Source organism: Podarcis raffonei, chromosome 7 (genome assembly GCF_027172205.1).
Source record: "Podarcis raffonei isolate rPodRaf1 chromosome 7, rPodRaf1.pri, whole genome shotgun sequence".
NCBI lineage: Eukaryota > Metazoa > Chordata > Lepidosauria > Squamata > Lacertidae > Podarcis > Podarcis raffonei.
In genome coordinates, this window is record NC_070608.1 from 28780529 (window position 1) to 28799576 (window position 19048).

General features: G+C 41.3%; 2 protein-coding genes across 9 annotated transcripts in view; one reads left to right on the plus strand and one right to left on the minus strand.

The window, feature by feature from the left end:
- Nucleotides 1-19048, plus strand: part of RBIS (ribosomal biogenesis factor) — a 158831-nt gene that overhangs the window by 101169 nt on the left and 38614 nt on the right. The window contains exon 6 of one of the 2 annotated variants that reach the window (XR_008331430.1): nt 17416-17426. The exons of the other annotated variant lie outside the window; for it this stretch is intronic. The gene's annotated coding sequence lies outside the window, so the exon portion shown is untranslated. Of the gene's footprint in view, nt 1-17415; nt 17427-19048 lie in introns of those variants that run through there. 2 annotated transcript variants of the gene reach the window in all.
- The window catches only part of RALYL (RALY RNA binding protein like), a 242517-nt gene that overhangs the window by 17580 nt on the left and 205889 nt on the right, over nt 1-19048 (minus strand). For all 7 annotated transcript variants that reach the window (XM_053395750.1, XM_053395752.1, XM_053395749.1 and 4 more), the window contains 3 exons: nt 17083-17115; nt 4128-4175; nt 1316-1479 (listed from right to left, as the gene is read on the minus strand). In XM_053395750.1, coding sequence (XP_053251725.1) covers nt 1316-1479; nt 4128-4175; nt 17083-17115 — 245 coding nt within the window. The remainder of the gene's footprint in view (nt 1-1315; nt 1480-4127; nt 4176-17082; nt 17116-19048) is intronic.

A 19048-nucleotide genomic window follows, 5' to 3' on the forward strand; every position in this document is an offset into this window, starting at 1 on the left:
TAATGACTTCTAAAGATCGAAGATCCCACTGGGGGGGGGGGGATCTGCCCAGGCACACTTTCCATTGTACAGTGGGAAAGGAAAGGAATGACTGACTATGCAATTTATGAACGGGGTCTTAATTTATGAATCAGTCTTCAGCCTGAGGACATGTACACACACGAGGCTTAAATAAGGTTTTGCCTTTTGCCTAGCCACCCTCGCATACAAATATAAAACCCACGTTAGTGAAAATGTACATTCAGTGTGAAAGAGGGTTTTTTTTTAATGTCAACATTAACAACATTCATTGCCCTACTAGTATGCGAGAGAATTAATGCCCTGGGAAGAACCTGTCAGGGATGTGCTACCAGTTTTCAGTCACTGACACAGCAGGGAAGAAAGCAGCACAGCTGATTTAAGGCTTTGTCAAGACAGGGGAATTATGTCTGCCTCAACCAGTCTGCAGCTTCTTCATTTGTGAAGAGGTTCTTACATTCTTCAAACACAAGACAGGAACTCCAGAAAGGACACACTGTGCTGTGGAGAGCTGTGGGGCACCCCAAGGGAATAACTTATACAGGCTTTCAGCAGTGCTCTGCACTTCATAGACTGTTTATAATGCTTCAGCAGCACAACAACAGCTTTCTGTTCTTGGATGGTTGCCTTGCAGTCCTTTGGGGTGCCAGATGCAGTTCAAGATCCCACTGTTTAGAGATGTAAACAGCACACATCCTGGCTATTATAACGGAGACCTGCTGTCCCAGACAGTTACTGTGGACAGTTATCATGACATGGAGGGTATATGTGCTCCACCACTGTGTGAAGTAGACCCACTGAAATCAATGAGTCCACGGCATGGCTCCTGCCACTATGGAACAGCAAATCCGACTTTGCCAAAGGGTGATAACCAATGTTAGAGTAGACTCACTGAAATCAATGAGTCCACACTGAATATGACTTAGTTCAGGCATAGGCAAACTCGGTCCTCCAGATGTTTTGGGACTACAACTCCCATCATACCTGACCACTGGTCCTGTTAGCTAGGGACGATAGAAGCTGTAGTCTCAAAACATCTGGAGGGCCGAGTTTGCTTATGCCTGACTTAGTTGGTTATCATGCAATGAGCTTTGATCTCTTTTTTTAAAGAACAACATCGATAGTCTGCATTTGCATCCCTTCTCACTAAACCATTACAATGAAAACAACTTTTCGCTCTCAGTATGATAACCTAATGTCTAAAGCTTTAGCAATGGGATGACCTTAGAATTCCACATATATTGCATTAAGCATAGTATTCATACAGGCAACCTTGGCGGTGCAATATAGAACTCACATTTTGACCCCGATGATGAAGTTCCACTTGATGTAGATCTTGATCCCCCTTTCATGGAAAATACCCCTTTTCCTCTGCGAGTTGCTGTGACGGTTACACGTGGGCGTTTTAATGGAATTACAGCACGAGGCGGTGCAGGGACCCGGCTGTGGTAATCAAACAACCTTAAGGGAATGGAAACAGAAGCTTCATAGCACTTGGTTATGGTGTGATGGCAGGGAGATCATGCAGACTAAATTTCCCTACTTTCTAATGGAAAATTGCTCTCTGAAATATCAATGACTTGCATCACAGTTAAAATTAGATTTCAAGGACCTTTGTACTTTTAAGAAGCATATTTGTATTTCAGACATGACCAAGTAAGTAGCTGTAATTTCAGGGAAGGATACCATTATTAGTTTGTCTTAACTTGGAGTATGAAAAACGTGCACCTCATAATTTCATTTCACCCAAGTAATAATATGAGATTTTTTTAAAATAAACACACACACTGTAGCTCTGCTGACAGCCTAGCTCTAAATTCATAGTTTCAACTTTGTAATTTGCTGCCTTCATAGTAATGCTCATGATGAAATTCAAGATGGTGAATACCATTGAAATGAAATGTGACTAAACTGAAACATCTCATCAAAGAAATTAGCACTTCTCCAAATTTAGCAAATCACTTTTCCAGTCAAGTGATGTGTAAAAGAATGCATACACTATGGTAAAGAGTGCATTTAAAAGCCTATATTATTGAAAATAACATCTAAAATGTATTATATTTGGGAAAAATACATGCAAAATTACATGCAATATTGCATGTGTATATTATGAAACATTTGAATTAAAATGCTGATTAATTTTTGAGAGCACCTCTTTAAAGAAAAATAAATCACAAACTGATATGGAAATGTAGAGAACACAATTTCAGATTGGAACAATGAGAAAATAGAAGGAACTGAAACTGACGTATGCACCCATCTCCAATAGCATGAATACTGAAATTAATAATTTTGAAGGGTCGCTGTGCTTTGGTGTGTGTATTGTTTCAGAAAGTGCATTCTAGGTAGATTCACTTTTAAATGTGAACTTAATTGAGTTTCTCTCCCATCCCTACAGGCAAGTCCGTCTGAGGTACTTTTGATAGGAGAAAAACACTGAAATTTGCTTATACCTAGACATGACATAGCACTTAACATAGAAGCCAATTCCTAGGGGCCATTGGGGCTTCGGCCCACACAATAAAATATTTGAGGGAGCCTCTCCTCACCCAGTTGATGGGCATTCCCATTCAAATGGGGTGTGTGTGTGCGCGTGCGTGCATTGCATCATGTGATCAATTATGTGGGGTGGGGCTTACCTGGGCCCCCACACTATTTTATTCAACTTGGCACCCCTGGGGCTTTATTAGTGGAAGATAAAAAAACTGATAAGAGTATTGTCAGCTTCAACTGAGGTACTCTCAAATCACAGAGCAATTTTAGCTAAAACTGATTTCAATATCCTCTATAGGTTGCAAACCTATACACACTTACTTAGGAAAGAATCCCACTGAACTTGGAGGAACTTGCTTCTGGGAAAAACAGGGTTGGAATGAATGTGTATATGGTCATTTGAACAAAAATTGTTTAACAATTTTTCTTCAGAGAAGTGTGACTAGCCCAAGGTCACCCAGCAGCTGCATGTGGAGGAGCGGGGAAGCGAACCTGGTTCACCAGATTATGAGTCCACTGCTCTTAACCACCACACCACACTGGGTCCAGGAGGAGGTAGGAAGGAGGGTTGCCCCAATTTCTCATTAATCTGCTATCATGTCGCGAAGCGCCTTGGACATTTGGCTCCTGAATATATTGCAATGGAAGAGAGTTTGAAGAGGTGAAAGGGCTGCTCACGTTGTTATCGTAAGTACCAATCTGAAAAAGGCCTCTAAATTCTACCCTGGATGGTAATAAGTTCTTGACCAGTTTGCTGGACATTCTCCTGTCCCCCAGTAGGCCATATTATTCGTAGTGAAATACGTGGCTCTTGGCTTCGTTTTCCAGATTTCCCACTTGGTTTTGTATTGCAAAAGCGTGCTATAGATTAATGGGTGACTTGATGGCAGACAGCACGGATACTTGTGGAAGACGTTCAGCCAGAGCAGCACCATAACAAGCTGCTGCATTTCAGATATATTTCCAATCTGGATTCTAAACTAAGTCATGCTGCAGAGAAATACTTCGAGACCTGCATCTTGAACATACCTTAATAGTCCATATAACCTGAGTCTCACAAAGCATTTTGCATGGAGTGAGGACGTCAACACAGCCACATGAAAGTATATCAATAAATGCCATCTTATACTGTTCTCAGTGGATCAACTTCAACAGCAGCAATGTGTCTTAGCTGCTGCAGCTGAGGCATAGCCCATTGTACAAAAAGCAAGCTGGAGTCCCTCGGATCTGCCCCATTGGTCAACAGCTCCCTTCCCTTCTCATCCTGTTGGAAATGTTGCCTTTCATGCTAATACGTGGCCCACTCCTCTCCCTCCACAGTGACATAAAGGCACCAGAGATGTGCAGAATAGTACCTCCAGTCAAAGCTCTGATTCCTGAGCAGGATTATTCCAGAAACTAAAGCCTGCCATGGTGCACAGAGCACCCCCAAAATGGAGCTATCATCCTGATATGATATAATCTGAATATAAACCAGAAACGCAAACAAGCAATAAAAACAAGCTGCATCCTATGAGGAAACAAATGCAAAGGTTTTCCGATCTGGTTATGTGAAAATATGTCAAATAAGGAGCATAATATATGTAACCAAAGACAGTAATAAGAGCTGCACATACCGATTGTAGAAATCATCCCTGTAGTAGTCATAATCAAAGACATAGCCACTGCAGAAAAGAACACAAATGAATTCATGTGAGGTGACATGACTGAATTATCTGATAAATAGCATTATGCAACATTTTGAAATTACAATGCTAATTCAGGTCTGCATCTCTGGAGACTGCTTCATCCCTGTTACTTTTACTGACTATTGTTTGGAAATATTGAAATTTGAGTCTTTGAACTAGTCACAATCTCACTAAAAATGCAAGGATTGCAAGGTGAAAAGGAAACACTGGTTTAGAGTTGATTAAAAAAAACACCACAAAAAAATCCTGTTGTTATTATCTAATTGCCAATGTGGTGTAGTAGTTAAAGTGCTGGGTTCAAATCCTCACTCAGCCACGGAGCTCAGTGGGTGACCTTGGGCCAATGACTTTCCTCTTGCCTAATGTATCATGTAGGATTGCTGGTGAGAATAAAATCACGTACAGCACCCTGAGTTCCTTGGAGGAGCAACAGAATGAAAATGTAATTAATCATAAGAATGCACAACACGTTCAAAGAAATCCAGGAGACATCCCAGTTCTATAAATAAGAATAGCTCTGATGACACTTAGCAAGACTGTTCTGCTATAGTTACAGCAGCACCCTTTGCTTGCTTGATATGAATCAAGTCTGCCTTATGCTACTGAATTTTATTTTCAGTCTCATTATATCAGGTTATTGTCAAATATCAAAGCTAATCAAGGGGCATTAAGTAAAATCAAGGGGCAGACTGAGATGATAAGGAAGGGCCAAAGCTGCGTGGTGATCAAGCTCTGCTTTGATCACACTGTACCCTGCCCCACTCCAGGTAGAATGGAAATCCTGAAGAATCTCAGGGATAAGAATTCTGCAAAACTCAAAGGCTATCATTTGACTATCACTGGAAGCATGTATGGTGGTTACAATTTGCATGCACATTACACACTTCCACACATAAATGTGCCCTCCAGATCCCACGATATTTTTCTGTCCCTCTTTTATTACTGTACAGATGGATCACACCTACCGCTTTTCAGTGCTTTCAGGAGTAATGTACAACATATGCACATATTCAATTTAAAACGGTTCTATGACAATTAAACAAAATACTTAACTCAGTTCTAATTTTGGCCACTTTATACCTACACAGCATAACAGCTCTGGAGAATGATAACGATAGTAATAATAGTTGTAATTTATAAGGCAAATGAAGAAGGCAAGTGCTTAATTTTTGTGGCCTCTCACTAATCCATCTTTGGTTAGTGAGCCATAGGATGAAAATGTTTTCATCCTAGTTAGTCCAGCATCCTGTTTTCCACAGTGCTGGAAGCAGGATCTGAGTGCAACAATACTCCCCCACTCTTGTTCCTAAACAACTCAGAAGTACAAAGCCTCTGATGCTGGACATCATGACTAGCAGCCATTGACAGTCTTATTGTCTATGAATTTGTCTAATTCCTTTTTAATGCCACCCAGGAAGGTGGCCATTACTACATAACATGCTAAAGAATTCCATAGTTTAAATATGTGTTGTGTGAATAAGTATTTCTTTTTGTCTCTCCTCAAATCTCCCACCAATCAGCTTCTAGTATTATGTGAGAGGGGCAAAACATTCCTCTATCCATTCATTATTTTACATTATCATGTCCCCCCACCCTTACTCATTTTTTTTCTAAACTAAAAATGTTGGAACCTCCCTCCATAGGGGAGTTGCTCAGGCCCCCTGATCGTTTTATTAATCTGCACATTTTCCAGCTCAACAATATCCTCTTGGAGGTGTGGTGACCAGAACTGTTCATAGTATTCCCAACGAATCCCAAAAGCATAATATCATCCAGAAAGCATGATAATAGACCTAAGCTTTTCTGAAAGGAGATGCAAGACAAATGCCACGAAAATGAGTTATAATTGTAGGCAATCTTGTTTTAGTTTAAGCGACTGAATGTTGAAAGACGTAGGAAGGCCCCTTTAAAATGAAAAAGGTGTTTAAAGTGAAATGAAGCTAAGTGTGGAGAAATGGAGGAAGTATTATGACTAAAATATAAGAAGAAAAGCAGTAAAGATGAAAAGGAGTAAGAATTATGTTTTGCGGCCTAATTACTGTGATATGGATCCAATGATCTCATTCAGTCGCAATGTGAAACGAGAGTTTCATATGAGGCAAATGAGCTGCAGACAGCTTCAAGTTTGCACACTCCATCTCCTCTGTGCCCCTTTAACAAGGCTGTGAGGAGCGTGGAGCTCTTGCTTCCATTTTTTGCTTAGTGCATAAACGTTATGTTTATCTTTTTATCTTTAAGGTGTCACGAGAATCTGTTGTTTTTTCTCCAGCCTTGGTTATCTTCCTCTAGCAACTCAACTGTCCCCTTATTTCTCTCTTCTCAAACTTTTGGGGACAATTAGCCACCAAGACAATTATCATAAGGGGGAGTGTGAGAAGTGGAGTGCTTAACTCATGCAGGTGTGATTTTTGCATTTCTGTATGTATGCTTTGCTGTTGTTTCTGTTCAGTTTTAAATTAATTATTTGTATTTTACGCATTGTGACCAATTGTGACGGCTTATAGCTTTTAGCAATAAAGATTTCATTCATTCATTCATCCATCATTCATTCATTCATCCAAGGAGAGATGAAATGAGCATAAACAAGGACTGAAGAAAGTATCCAATCAGTTAGCATCTGACATGTGTTCTGATGCCTGCAATACCTTGGAAAAGAAAAGGAATCGTGTTACATGGAAGCATGCAGAAAAATATAGCAAAAACAGTTACGATACTGTTACCAAATACCTGTCTGGAAAGGCCCTTCCATTTAGCTCTTATTCTGTTGTATTTGGCGAGCAGGCCAGGAGAACAGGATTTCGCCCTTTTGCCAATATGGAACTAAAGCTGACCTCTGTGTGGAAACAGCAGAACTGTATCTTTTGGAAAGAGCGCTTTGTTTACTGCTGAGCACTGTCCAACAATTTTGGGAGCAATAAAAGCTGTTTCCTACACTCTTCATTAATGCCTTAATGGGCTTTTTAAAGGAATGCTTTTGGTCTCCTTTTCAATAAATGAAAGTTACCAGGTAATAAACTACAATAATTATCATCTCTAAACTACAGCCTCCCTATTTGTCTCTTATCCTTTAGTCGTTGTGCGTGATTAAGCACACACATAAAGGACTCTCTGAGGATCAGAGAAACGAAGGCTATTAATTTATTTGCAGATATGCACAGCGTTACTAACATTATAGCTTTGTTACACGATGAAGAGCTGCAGTTAGCCCAGATTTTAATATTTAAGTGTTTTATGCTTCAATATTAAGGAGGGACAATCCTTCTTCAAGTGAGAAAACATCTATCTATGGTAAGATGGACTTTACTCACATGGATCATAGAAGGCATTACTGAGCTCCATGCAGGAATTTCAGGGATCTAGCCTACTGAGCTGCCACTATGTACACTAGGTTTCAGAACCTGTTTCAGGTGCATTTCACAACGTAGGAGATGCCAAAGAGATCAGCTGCAGTTCTTCAAGCAGCTTGTGCACATCCTCAGGCTGCACTAATCTAAATTGATCCAGTATAGATGGAACAGACAGTACTCTAGCACCTCCACAGGAATTGCTATCACTGTGGTGTCCGACTCTGTCAGAATCTGAGTGAATTTATCCCTAAAGCATCTTGCAAAGTTGTTACAGCTGGCCTCTGAGAATGTCAGAGCACCACTCTCTTGGCCAGCTAACAAAAGCCCATTCACCACTCAGAAAAGCTCTGCTAGATGGCTACTTGCAGATGCAGTGGTGGCAGAAAAGTAAGCTTTTTCCACTGCAGCTATGCCCATGCGGTAGGTACGATGGTGTGTCCTCACCCACGTTTGGCCAGGTTTGGACCCAAGTCTTATGCCATCCATGCTTTAGCTGCCAAGCTTCCTGTTTCATTGTATTTAGATGACCTGTTGCAAACTCATAGGCTGCTGAAGATCTCCAGCAATGGACAGCTCAACACCCTTCTAGGGTTCCATTGTCAAACTACTCTTAACCTCAAAACGTTCTTCTAATGTTCAGTTGAAATCTATCTTCTTGTAATTTAAGATCATTAGATCAGGTCCTGTCCTCTAGGGGCTAGGGAATGGGTCTTGGAGACCCTTTGTTCAACTGCACAATATATTGGAAAGGACACGCAAAACTATGGGTGGAGTATATTGTGGAATGCCCACCTCCTCCATATTCCTTGAAAAGACCCCACATCTCTGTTGACGGCTTCTATGTTTAGGCCCTGTCATCCCCCTGCCTCAGAGTCTGTGTACACATCCAACGTGTATTCAGGAAAGCACTCTTGTCAAACTGTATAAATGCAGGATTGATTATATGATTTATTCGTTATGTGCTACATGTTGCTGTAGTGCAGTTTGATATGACAGATACAGAAGACTTTCATTGACAGATATAGGAATAAGTGATGAGTTACAGCCATGAAATGTTTCTGCTGCATTTCATGTATGGCACCTTGATAAATTAAAATTATGGCTGCAGCAGCGGACCTGAAAGAATAATCACTTTTTGAGGACTAAAACAGAATTCCGGAAACACGCTGTACTCCCATGAGAAATAGTAGCCTGGGGACTACTGAATGGAATGTAGTGGAAAAGCACAGTATGTTAAACAACCATCAATTACAAAATGATGGTGTCAGAGTGCAGAAAAGTGGGAAAGCAAAATTTCTAAAGAGGGGAAGGTTCTTTCCTTTTCAGTAGTTAGTTAAAACAAGAAACAGACTGCCTTGAAAGGTGGTACTGGAGACTATATAGCAGCGGATTACAGAAACAAATGGTCTGATAAGACTGCTGCTTGAGAGAATAAAGTTTATTTTCTTCGCAAACTAAGCCAATCTGAGTACAAGCTTACATGTGGCTATTATGGAGCCAGGAGTTCAAGAGGTTAACAAAAATGAAGGTCCAATGCTAATTGACTTGGAGAAGAAGCAGGAAGGAAGTAAAGGCCGAGAGAAAAAACAATCTACAGGAAGTTACTCAAGGAGGAATCGGCAAAGGAAGAATATTTATTTAATATATTTATGTTTATCTCTTGTCTTTCTCCCAAGTTTGGATTGAGGGCAGTTTATAACATTTAAAAACATCTATTATAAAATGCGGAATAATAAAAACAAACTAGTTAAAAGCAATAATTAAAATTGCAACATATTTAGAAGCAGCAATTAAAATCTAAATTTGACAGCAGCCCAGTGATCAGCATCATCTGCACCTTAGTTTCCAAAGGCCTATTTGAATAGGAAGGTCTTAGTACGCAAGCAGAAAGATAACAAAGAGGGAGCCCATTTAATCTCTCTTGGGAAGGAATTCCACAAAATGGGAGCAGCCACAGGGAAAGCTGGTCACGTACTTAATTTGTTCTGGAGGTCCATTCTTAACCTGAAAGTGTTCTTAACCTGAAGCACAACTTTAGCTAATGGGGCCTCCTGCTGCCGCCGGAGCACAATTTCTGTTCTCATCCTGAAGCAAAGTTCTTAACCCAAGGTACTATTTCTGGGTTAGTGGAGTCTGTAACCTGAAGCTTATGTAACCCGAGGTACCACTGTATGATGTTTCAGGTAGAATAGGTTACGTTTCTGTCTGTCACCCCTCCAGAGATTCAGATGACTTACTGTAAGTGTTGCTGCTTTAATCCTAACAGTTGAGAGGCCACTTTGTAAGAACAATCCCATATACTGTACTTTACGGTAGTGTGATCATCTCGTCTAGAGGTTACTAGACCATGAATGATATATTCACCTCCCCTTCTTTGTAGGTAATAACAAGGCAATCAAAAGTATATGTGCTTCTATTATACTTAGGTACAAAGTAACTTAAAGCATTTAAGTCTCTACAACTACTCAAGGCAATGCCAGTGGACACACCATTGCTTTTTTATAGTCTTTTTGAATCGAACCATCACAATTTCTCAGAACAGCCTACAGCAACCTATTCCATCTCCCCTGAACGGCATGAAAGACTTGAAAATGTTAACCTCTTCTTCTCACTTGTGATATGCTTGCCCTTTTGACCTCCATTCCCCCTGTTTTCTCCCTGTAAGAGATCATTATCTTTACTCATCAACAGTGACCTTAGAGATCTGTTGTTTTCTATGAATGCTCTGCACACTAAGACAGGTTTATAGCTGGTAAAGTATAACGTAGAACATGAAACACGTCCTTCACTGAAACCTATGTGCAACCAAAGGGTATTCTGAACTCCATCAACTTGGTAATGGCTTTTTTGTTTTATATGAAGAGTAGATTTTGCAATGAAACAAAGCTTTACACATTACTTACTAAATGGCACTGCCGGAAAGGCAAAGAAGGAAAAACTTAGCCTTAAGGGATGATGAAAGGTGACTTTGCCAGTGCAGTCTGATTCTGCTGAGCTTACATGAAATTCAGGTGTGGTGGCAAGCGCCACAAGGAATATTAACCTTGCATCAGTACTGGTTATCATTAATACATAAATTTTGGAGTCTCCTTTTATTTGAGAAAATATAAATAAACAAAAGAGCAGAGGAGGCAGTCTTCTACAGGTATTTTGGCAGTATCTGGGGTTTTCAGAGGTTTGTTTGACTCGGACCTAATCATGGTATACATTTCGATATCAGATCAGGAGTGTTGTGCTGATAACATCAAGGTTGCAGGTTCAATCCCCATATGGGACAGCTGGATAGTCCTGCATTGCAGGGGTTGGACTAGATGATCCTCAGGGTCCCTTCCAACTCTACAGTTCTATGAACTTCTATGAAGACACATCCTTTTGCAAAGACCTTTGGCACTGGAGGATGAGATCAGAATAGCCTTCCCATTGCAGTGCTAATCTGTTTCCAATTGCTGTTTATTTAGTTTAATTCATGGTTTAGTAACATAGGTGTATTACACATTGTATTCGGCTGTGTGTTTGGTGAAGGTTCTAAATGCCTATAAATTAAAAAGAAAGGAAACAGATTTCTTGAACCCTTCCTGCCTTACAAGTTCCTTCCAGACACATCCACACTACACCTTAAAACACATTATTTTCCCTAAAGAATTCTGGGCACTGTAGTTTATTAAGGGTGGTGGGAACTGCAGCTATGTGACAAGCAAACTACAGTTCCCAAGATTCTTTGGGGGGGGGAGCTATGTTATTTCAATGTATGGGATGGATGTGATAATGTAGGAGAGGGTGGTGAATAAAAGTACAGCGCTCTCTTGTACATAGTTTCCTTGGAACCAGCTGAAAGTATGTTTTTGGTTTAGCTAAGAATCCGACGACATTTCAGAAACAGAAAGTTAGTTTTGGTACTCATTACAGTTCCATCCAGAATTCCTCTGCATTTGACACCACAGTGTGAAGTAGTGGAGACAAGCAACAGATTTGTCAGGTTTGCCAGCTGATTGTGCATTTTGCTCTAGGCAAACGTAACTCAGTGTGTGACTGCAGCCAGGGTTTAATAAATACAAGAATACAGGAGAAAGCATTTTGCCATTAGGTCCAAGTCTTAACTTTTACCTTGAGAATAAATCTATGGTGATGTTCAACACATCATTAGAAAGTACTCTGGAGGTTTCTTAAAAAGTTAATAGCAGGCATGGGGGCTCCTGATTCTTATCAGGACTTCAGCTCACAATGAGAAGAGAAAACTATGCAACAACACACCCTGCATGTATCTAGATTCTGGTAGGTAGCTGTGTTGGTCTGACACAGTAGAAATATATATATATATATATATATATATATATATATATATATATATATGCACACGAAAGCTCATACCAAGAAAAAACTTATTTCGTCTCTAAGGTGCTACTGGACAATCTTTTAATATATATTTCTCCTGCATGTATTTATTACTGTTAGACTAAAGCTCTCAAAAATGCTAATGGGACAATAGCTCTGTGTGTTGGCTTCAGGTTGTCCTTATGTGCCTTTTTGCCTGGCTGAACTGCCCCCTTGAATGGTAATACCTCTTGCTTGCATAAAGGTTGTAGACAGGCATGTTTGTATGTGTAGAATTTCTGCATGTTGTATGGGAGCCTATTGTACAAAAGTAAAGAGTTACATATGTGAGTCCACTCAGTTCTCCCTCTAGCCACACCAGCACCATTCCAGACTCTGCATTCATCATGTGAGGCCCTTCTTAGTGTGCCTCCTCCATGTGAGATCCGGAGGGTGGCAACACGAGAACAGGGCCTTTTCTGTAGTGGCTCCCCATTTGTGGAATGCTCTCCCCAGGGAGGTTTGCCTGGCACCTTCATTATATATTTTTAGGTAACAGGTGAAAACACTCCTTTTCAACAAGCCCTTTGGCTGATTAATAATCTACAGCCTTTTAAATGTGTCTGTGGGAAGGAAGGGGTTATTATTTCATTTTGATTTAAAACTTGTATTTTTATCTTGTATTTTATTCTGTGAACCGCCCTGAGATCTTGTCATGAAGGGTGGTATAACAACAACAACTACGATGATGGTGATGGTGATGATGATGATGCAACCCTCAGACGTTTGCTCACAACAGCTATTTGGCTGAAAATGGTTTCTGACCTCTGGGCTAAATCTCTTCTCCCTGTGTGGTAATGAACCCTCCCTCCACTATCCAATAGAACAACAACGACCCCAACATGCAGCTGTGTGATGCCAAGCATTGATTCATTTAGTGTTACACCTACTTTTTCCCCCTGCACAGAAGAAGACACCTGTGTGGCCATTAATACTTCATCTATACAAGTCATCAGCACTTGACAATCCAGTCAGAACTAAATTAACTCTCAGAGAAGGCAGCAGGAAAATAGGGGACTTGGAAGGCTGAGCCAGCTCTGAATCATTTGTCAGTACTCTCAACACTAATGAAAGCTGCTGCCAAGATAGTGCTTTCAGTTTTCACCTTGCAAGCAGCCGAGAAGAGCTTTTCGCAAACCCCTTCACCGAAATGAATGGGAATCTTTCTGAAACAAGTCCTTTTTTGCTCATGAAGCCCACAGAAGCTGCTTTGCAATTGCAGAGATCTGCTGAGGCCTTAAGCAATTTCTTACTTAGCCAAAGAACCCGGTAAAAGCAATGATAATCTTTCACTAGTCATGATTACTCTTATAATGGGCCCTTAATGAAATAAGAAGGAACAGGTTGTGTTAATTAAATTGCAAACATGTAATGGAATTTTTATCTCCCACTTGGCTTAAAATAGACTTAAAACTCCAAATCCTTTTCAGTCCTGTGGTCAGCAGAAGCTACTAATATATCATTTACCATCTTGCCCCCCCCCCATATTTCCAGTGAAGAAACCTGGAACTAATAGGAGTGGGGGCTCCAAAACCTATGGTGAGCACATTTGGGAAGGCAGGTTTAGAGCAGATTAAATGATACATAAGGTTTTCCCGCTATGGTTTTCCCGGTAGTGATGTATGGAAGTGAGAGCTGGACCATAAAGAAGGCTGATTGCCGAAGAATTGATGCTTTTGAATTATGGTGCTGGAGGAGACTCTTGAGAGTCCCATGGACTGCAAGAAGATCAAACCTCTCCATTCTGAAGGAAATCAGCCCTGAGTGCTCCCTGGAAGGACAGATTGTAAAGCTGAGGCTCCAGTATTTTGGCCACCTCATGAGAAGACTCCCTAGAAAAGACCCTGATGTTGGGAAAGATGGAGGGCACAAGGAGAAGGGGACGACAGAGGATGAGATGGTTGGATAGCGTTCTCGAAGCTACCAACATGAGTTTGACCAAACTGTGGGAGGCAGTGGAAGACAGAAATGCCTGGTGTGCTCTGGTCCATGGGGTCACGAAGAGTCGGACACGACTAAACGACTAAACAACAACAACACATCTAAGCTGTATACTAAGCCAGAATCACCAAACTGTGCACACAATCAGTAAACAGAGCTGATTTCCTTGTATAATGGCATGGGAAGCCTATGTCCCTCCAGATGTTGCTGGACTCCCATATGCCATCAGCCCCAGCTGGAGTGACCAGTTGTAGTCCAACATTATCCAGAGGAACCCAGGTTCCCAATCCCTGTGCCGTGGAAAGGAAGGCATGGATGTGGCTATTGGGAAAAATGTTCCACTATCACTGTTGGCAGCAATATGCCTCTGATGATCAGTTGCTGGGAATCACAGATGGGGAGAATGCTGCTGTGCTTGGGTTCTGTTTGTGGGTTTCCCATGAGCATCTTTGAAAACAGGACACTGGAACAGTTGGCCCTCTGACTGGATCTAGCAGTGCTGTTACATTCACAAAATGGAGGTGAGGAAAAGATGTTTTGGCCACTTTTAAAGTTACATTTTACCACCGCACCTGTATTTTTATCCGTTAGCTTCCTGTTTCTTTACTCCTACGCATAGTTACTTTGATATATTCATCGGAATCTGCTATGAGATAGATGTGAAAACACTCACTCCATCACTGCTGTTAATTACAGCCTTCTTGTCTCTCTAACCAATCTGACCAGCTAAACCTTTTGCAAAGCTAATTTGCAGGATTATTTTTGGTAATCTTGGCTCAGCCTTCTCACTTCAAACCTATTCACCTAAAGTGCTTGTTGCTCAGAGACTGATCCACTAAAGAAAACTACCCTTTGTTTGAAGTATAGCTTCTTGCCTAGTGCAATATGACTGCAGGGAGCCAGGTCTCTTAAGGAAACCTCCTTCAACGGCTGCCTCCCACTCTTCTTCAAGTGTTGGGGAGATTTCAGAATAAACAGGCTCCTGTCCATACCAATGTAAAAGGTTTCCACTTTAGAACTAACTACAGGGGTGCAGTTGTAGACAGCTTGGCTGCTTCCAGGGGAAGGAAGACAATGGAAGTGGAGCTGGCTAGGGCTGGAGTAGGTTTTCACCCTCCTGTCTCTGCAGCCAATGAGACCTGGCTTAATAGACTGCAGTATAGTGCAAACATAACTTTTATATGTACTGGGAAACAAAAAAAATATAAAAAATTGAATGACTCGCTTTATTGCAATATTCAGTCTATTGCAGTGGTCTGGAACCAAACTCACACTATCTCCAAAGTATGCTTGTGCACTTTGGGATATCTGAATCTGTAGGAACTGTGGCATATTCTAGCCATGGATAGATAAAGCAAACTGGGATCAAACTATGATTTGATATTCTGGTTTGTTAGCTAAGCATAGGTAGAACATGGCAGACTTCCTTAAATTTGAATATCACGGGGAAGGAAGTTTAAAATCAAAAGCAGCAGCTTTAAAACAGTGTTTCCCAAACTTGGGTCTCCAGCGGTTGTTGGACTACAATTCCCTTCATTCCTAGCTGGCAGGACCAGTGGTCAGGGATGATGGGAATTGTAGTCCAAAATCAGCTAGAGACCCAAGTTTGGAAAATTCTGCTTCAGAAGTTCTTATTACATGTACTTTGGAATAAGAAAGGGGAAGATGGAGCACTTGAGTCAAGGCTTATGTAGGCTCTGCTAGATTCTGCTAGATTTCTAGAAGTTGGTTTTACATCAAGTGAAATATCACAAAAAATGCAAAAATTAACTGGTAAGGAAATGGTTGTCTGTATGCAACTGCAAAAAAGCACAAGCAAAAATATTTCTTTGGATAAAGACTCTCCTCCCTGGAAGAGAGGGGAGTGGTTGTGGGTGGGAGCCCGAGCTCCGCCCCTAGCAGGGGGCGTTAGCCCCCTGCCTCCTCCTCTCACCTGGCTGGCGCCCACGCCCCTCGGCAGGCACCCAACCAGGTGCCTCCAAGGGGGCGTTTACAGCAGCCTTTTGCTGTGGCACCAGCCTCTCCTCGGCCTCATTCTTCTCCGTCGTCTCGTCGCGAGTCACCCACCCTCCACTCCCTTTGAGCTCAGGGTCTTAGTTTATTGGCCTTGCTATGGACCTTAGGTTGGTCGCTCTGGTTGTCCAGGGGGCCTGGTAGGAATTTTTTCCATTTGGCATTAGGCTTTTTGGTTTTTTCGCCTACCTCGTAGCAATCGTCACAACTTTTGTGGTATTGGTGGGTAGGTTAGGCATTGGAATAATGTGTTGTGGTGTGTCGAAGGGCTAGGTGTGGCCATCGCCTATGCCTTGAATTTTTGGGTATTCCGTTAAAGGAATCTGGCGGTCGTGTATTCTGTCCGATGCCTGCTTGGCGGGAGGCCATGGCACGACCCTCGGTGACATCAGGGGAGAGCCTATAGTTGGATTAGCATCAACAGGCTCCACCTACTGGTGAATAAACCCCCTTGTTTTAGACATCCAATGCCTAAGCCAATACCTTTTCACTGCTGTAATCAATAAAGTTGTGGCCTTTTCTTGCCCATTAACCTTATATCATGTGTCCTTGCGTATTTATTTCACATTGCGGGGGTCGGGTCCTCGAACCACAACACATACAGGAAAGAGACAGAAACAGAAGAGGAAAGCAATAATGTAACCAATAAAGGAAGGGGACGTGATCCTATGCTCAGTTGACTTTTTCCATTATGAAGAGTATTCAGGGTATATATTAAGGTCACACAGAGGAAAAACAATTAGCTAGGATGTTCATGAGATCATATGTTTATGGCTAATAAAAGTTAATGAAATTAGGAAAAAAATACATTTCACTTCCAGTAAATCAGAGAAAACATCAGGCCAGTATGAACGCTACTTAGATTGCAGCTAAGTGTACTACTAAATAAACCAGCATAGCTGCTTACTTTGTGATTAGACCTTCAAATTAAGCAAGACAATACTGTAGTTGGAAATTGAACTACACCAGTTATGTATAACTGAATAGTTTCTGAGAAAAATCTCCAGCCAAAGTGTGTGTGTTTGTATCTATGTGCAATACAGTGCTTTTTGTGATCGCTCCTCTATCCCCATTCCCCCAAATTTTAATGAGTGCCACAGTAAAGCAATGATGGTACTAAACCCTAAATCTTGTTGAAGACATTAAGAGAGCTGGGTATCCTGTGAAATTAAAAACAAAACTACAATACTCAGCTACAGGTTCTTACTCACCCAACAGACAGGAAAGGCTCCTTCGATTCAAGTCTGTTAAACAAACAATGCAGTGAAATAGTTAAATATATTCAAAGAATGCATAGATAACATAGTGCACAAGGTTGACGTTATATGTTGTAGTCCGGGGTGGGGAATATGTGGCCCACCAGATGTTGCTGAAATCCAACTTCCATCACTCCTGACTCTTGGCCATGCCAGGTGGGTCTGGTAGGAGTGTCTGTCCAACAACATCTGCAGGGCCACAGGTTTCCCACTCCTGCTTTGGGCACACAGGAGGGCAATGCTGGGCATCTGCCAGGACCGAAGTCTGGCAGAAGATCACAACCATCACCAGAACGCCATATTCATGATGGACAGAAGCAACCAAGAAAATCATAGACAGTGTGAGGAAATTCTCCTTTGCATGCTTGAGATTTTCCACTTTCACCTGGCATCTACATTTCCCAAGGGTTCCAAAATCTTTGAACCAACATCAGTGGACTTCAGAAAGGACCTTCTACACACTGTGATGTAGTGGTTAGAGTTTTTGATTACGACAGGGGAAACCCACATTCAAATCCCCAGCCAGCCACGAAGCAGGGTCAGTCTCTATCTCTCTGTGTTGTGAGGATAAAATGGAATGGCAGATGTATATCACACCTTGAGCTCCATTAAGGAGAAGCAGCCAGTAAATATAAAAAAGAAAGAAAGGAATACAAAATTTTGTAACAAAGACCAGCAGGAGCAAATAGACAGTTATAAAGTTTTGCAATGAAGGCAAGAGGGACAACTTCAATTTTCAGATAAAATATATAATTGGGGGTGCATTTCTCTGAAAGAAAGGGAGCGGGGGGGAATGTGTGATGACCTATGGATAAAGCACTGAAATTAAAAATCTGGTTGAAATCCATTCTCAAGAGTTGAGATTCAATTTGCTCAAAATACAGCTGCCCTCCATTTGACCCTCCCTTAGTATATTTGACTAAATGGTTTTAGGTGATTTGTAGTGATACAGTAAATTACTTCAAAGAGTTTCAGGCAATAGAGGAAAGCAATTATCCATTGGCCTTTCATTTAAATTGCTCTTTAATTTAAATTAGTAACTTAGTGCAATGAAACTAAAATAAAGATGTTAAAACTGCAGCGTTACATGGAAAAGAATAAGCTCTAATCGTGGGGTTTATTCACACATTATTCATCACCTCTCAGCACCCATAATTGTGCAGGGTGGTTCCTTATGAAGAGCAATCCAGCATAGCTTTCTTTCCATTGTTCTCCTGCTGATAAAGTGTATTCTCCATTACACTTATGCTTTAATTATACCGCTTTTAATTTTATCTGCCAAGTAAACTTGTAACGTCGTTCAAAAACAATATACATAAGTTTACTACTCTCTATACAAAGAAGATAGGTATGACTAAACATAGTAATTATCAAGGGTTTTATGAGTAGACCTTTAAATTTAATAAGGAATATTAATATGCCGCTGGTCCTTCACACATTAAATGCTTTTATTCATGACACCTATGGGGTTTCTTAAGTATCCTCCATCACTGTGCTGAGACACTTGAAGAACCACACCATCTGCAGTCACCTTGTGCCCCGAAACCTCAAATGCCACTTCACATCACTAAGTATGAGACGCCAGGGCATGGGAAGCTCTCAAGCAGAGAGAATTATTGGCTTGGTATCTCTCATGTTGCAGCACCACCCAGATCGTGGACACAGTGAGGAGCCACAGTCACCAGGCCAGGTGATCTGCAGAGCCAATGGGATATTTGCTGGCCTTATACAATTGTTGCATATTGAGTCTTCATCATTCAGTGCTAGGCTAGACTTGCAGCTGTCATCATCCTGCCCCACGTCTACCTTTTGGAACTTGGCCATCTACTTTCTGAGACAACATATCTGCCTGTGGTCTCTCTGACCACTGTTGGCTGCTTTGGACCTGGACTTGGAGTTGTCTCTGGCCCCCTGTGTTAAG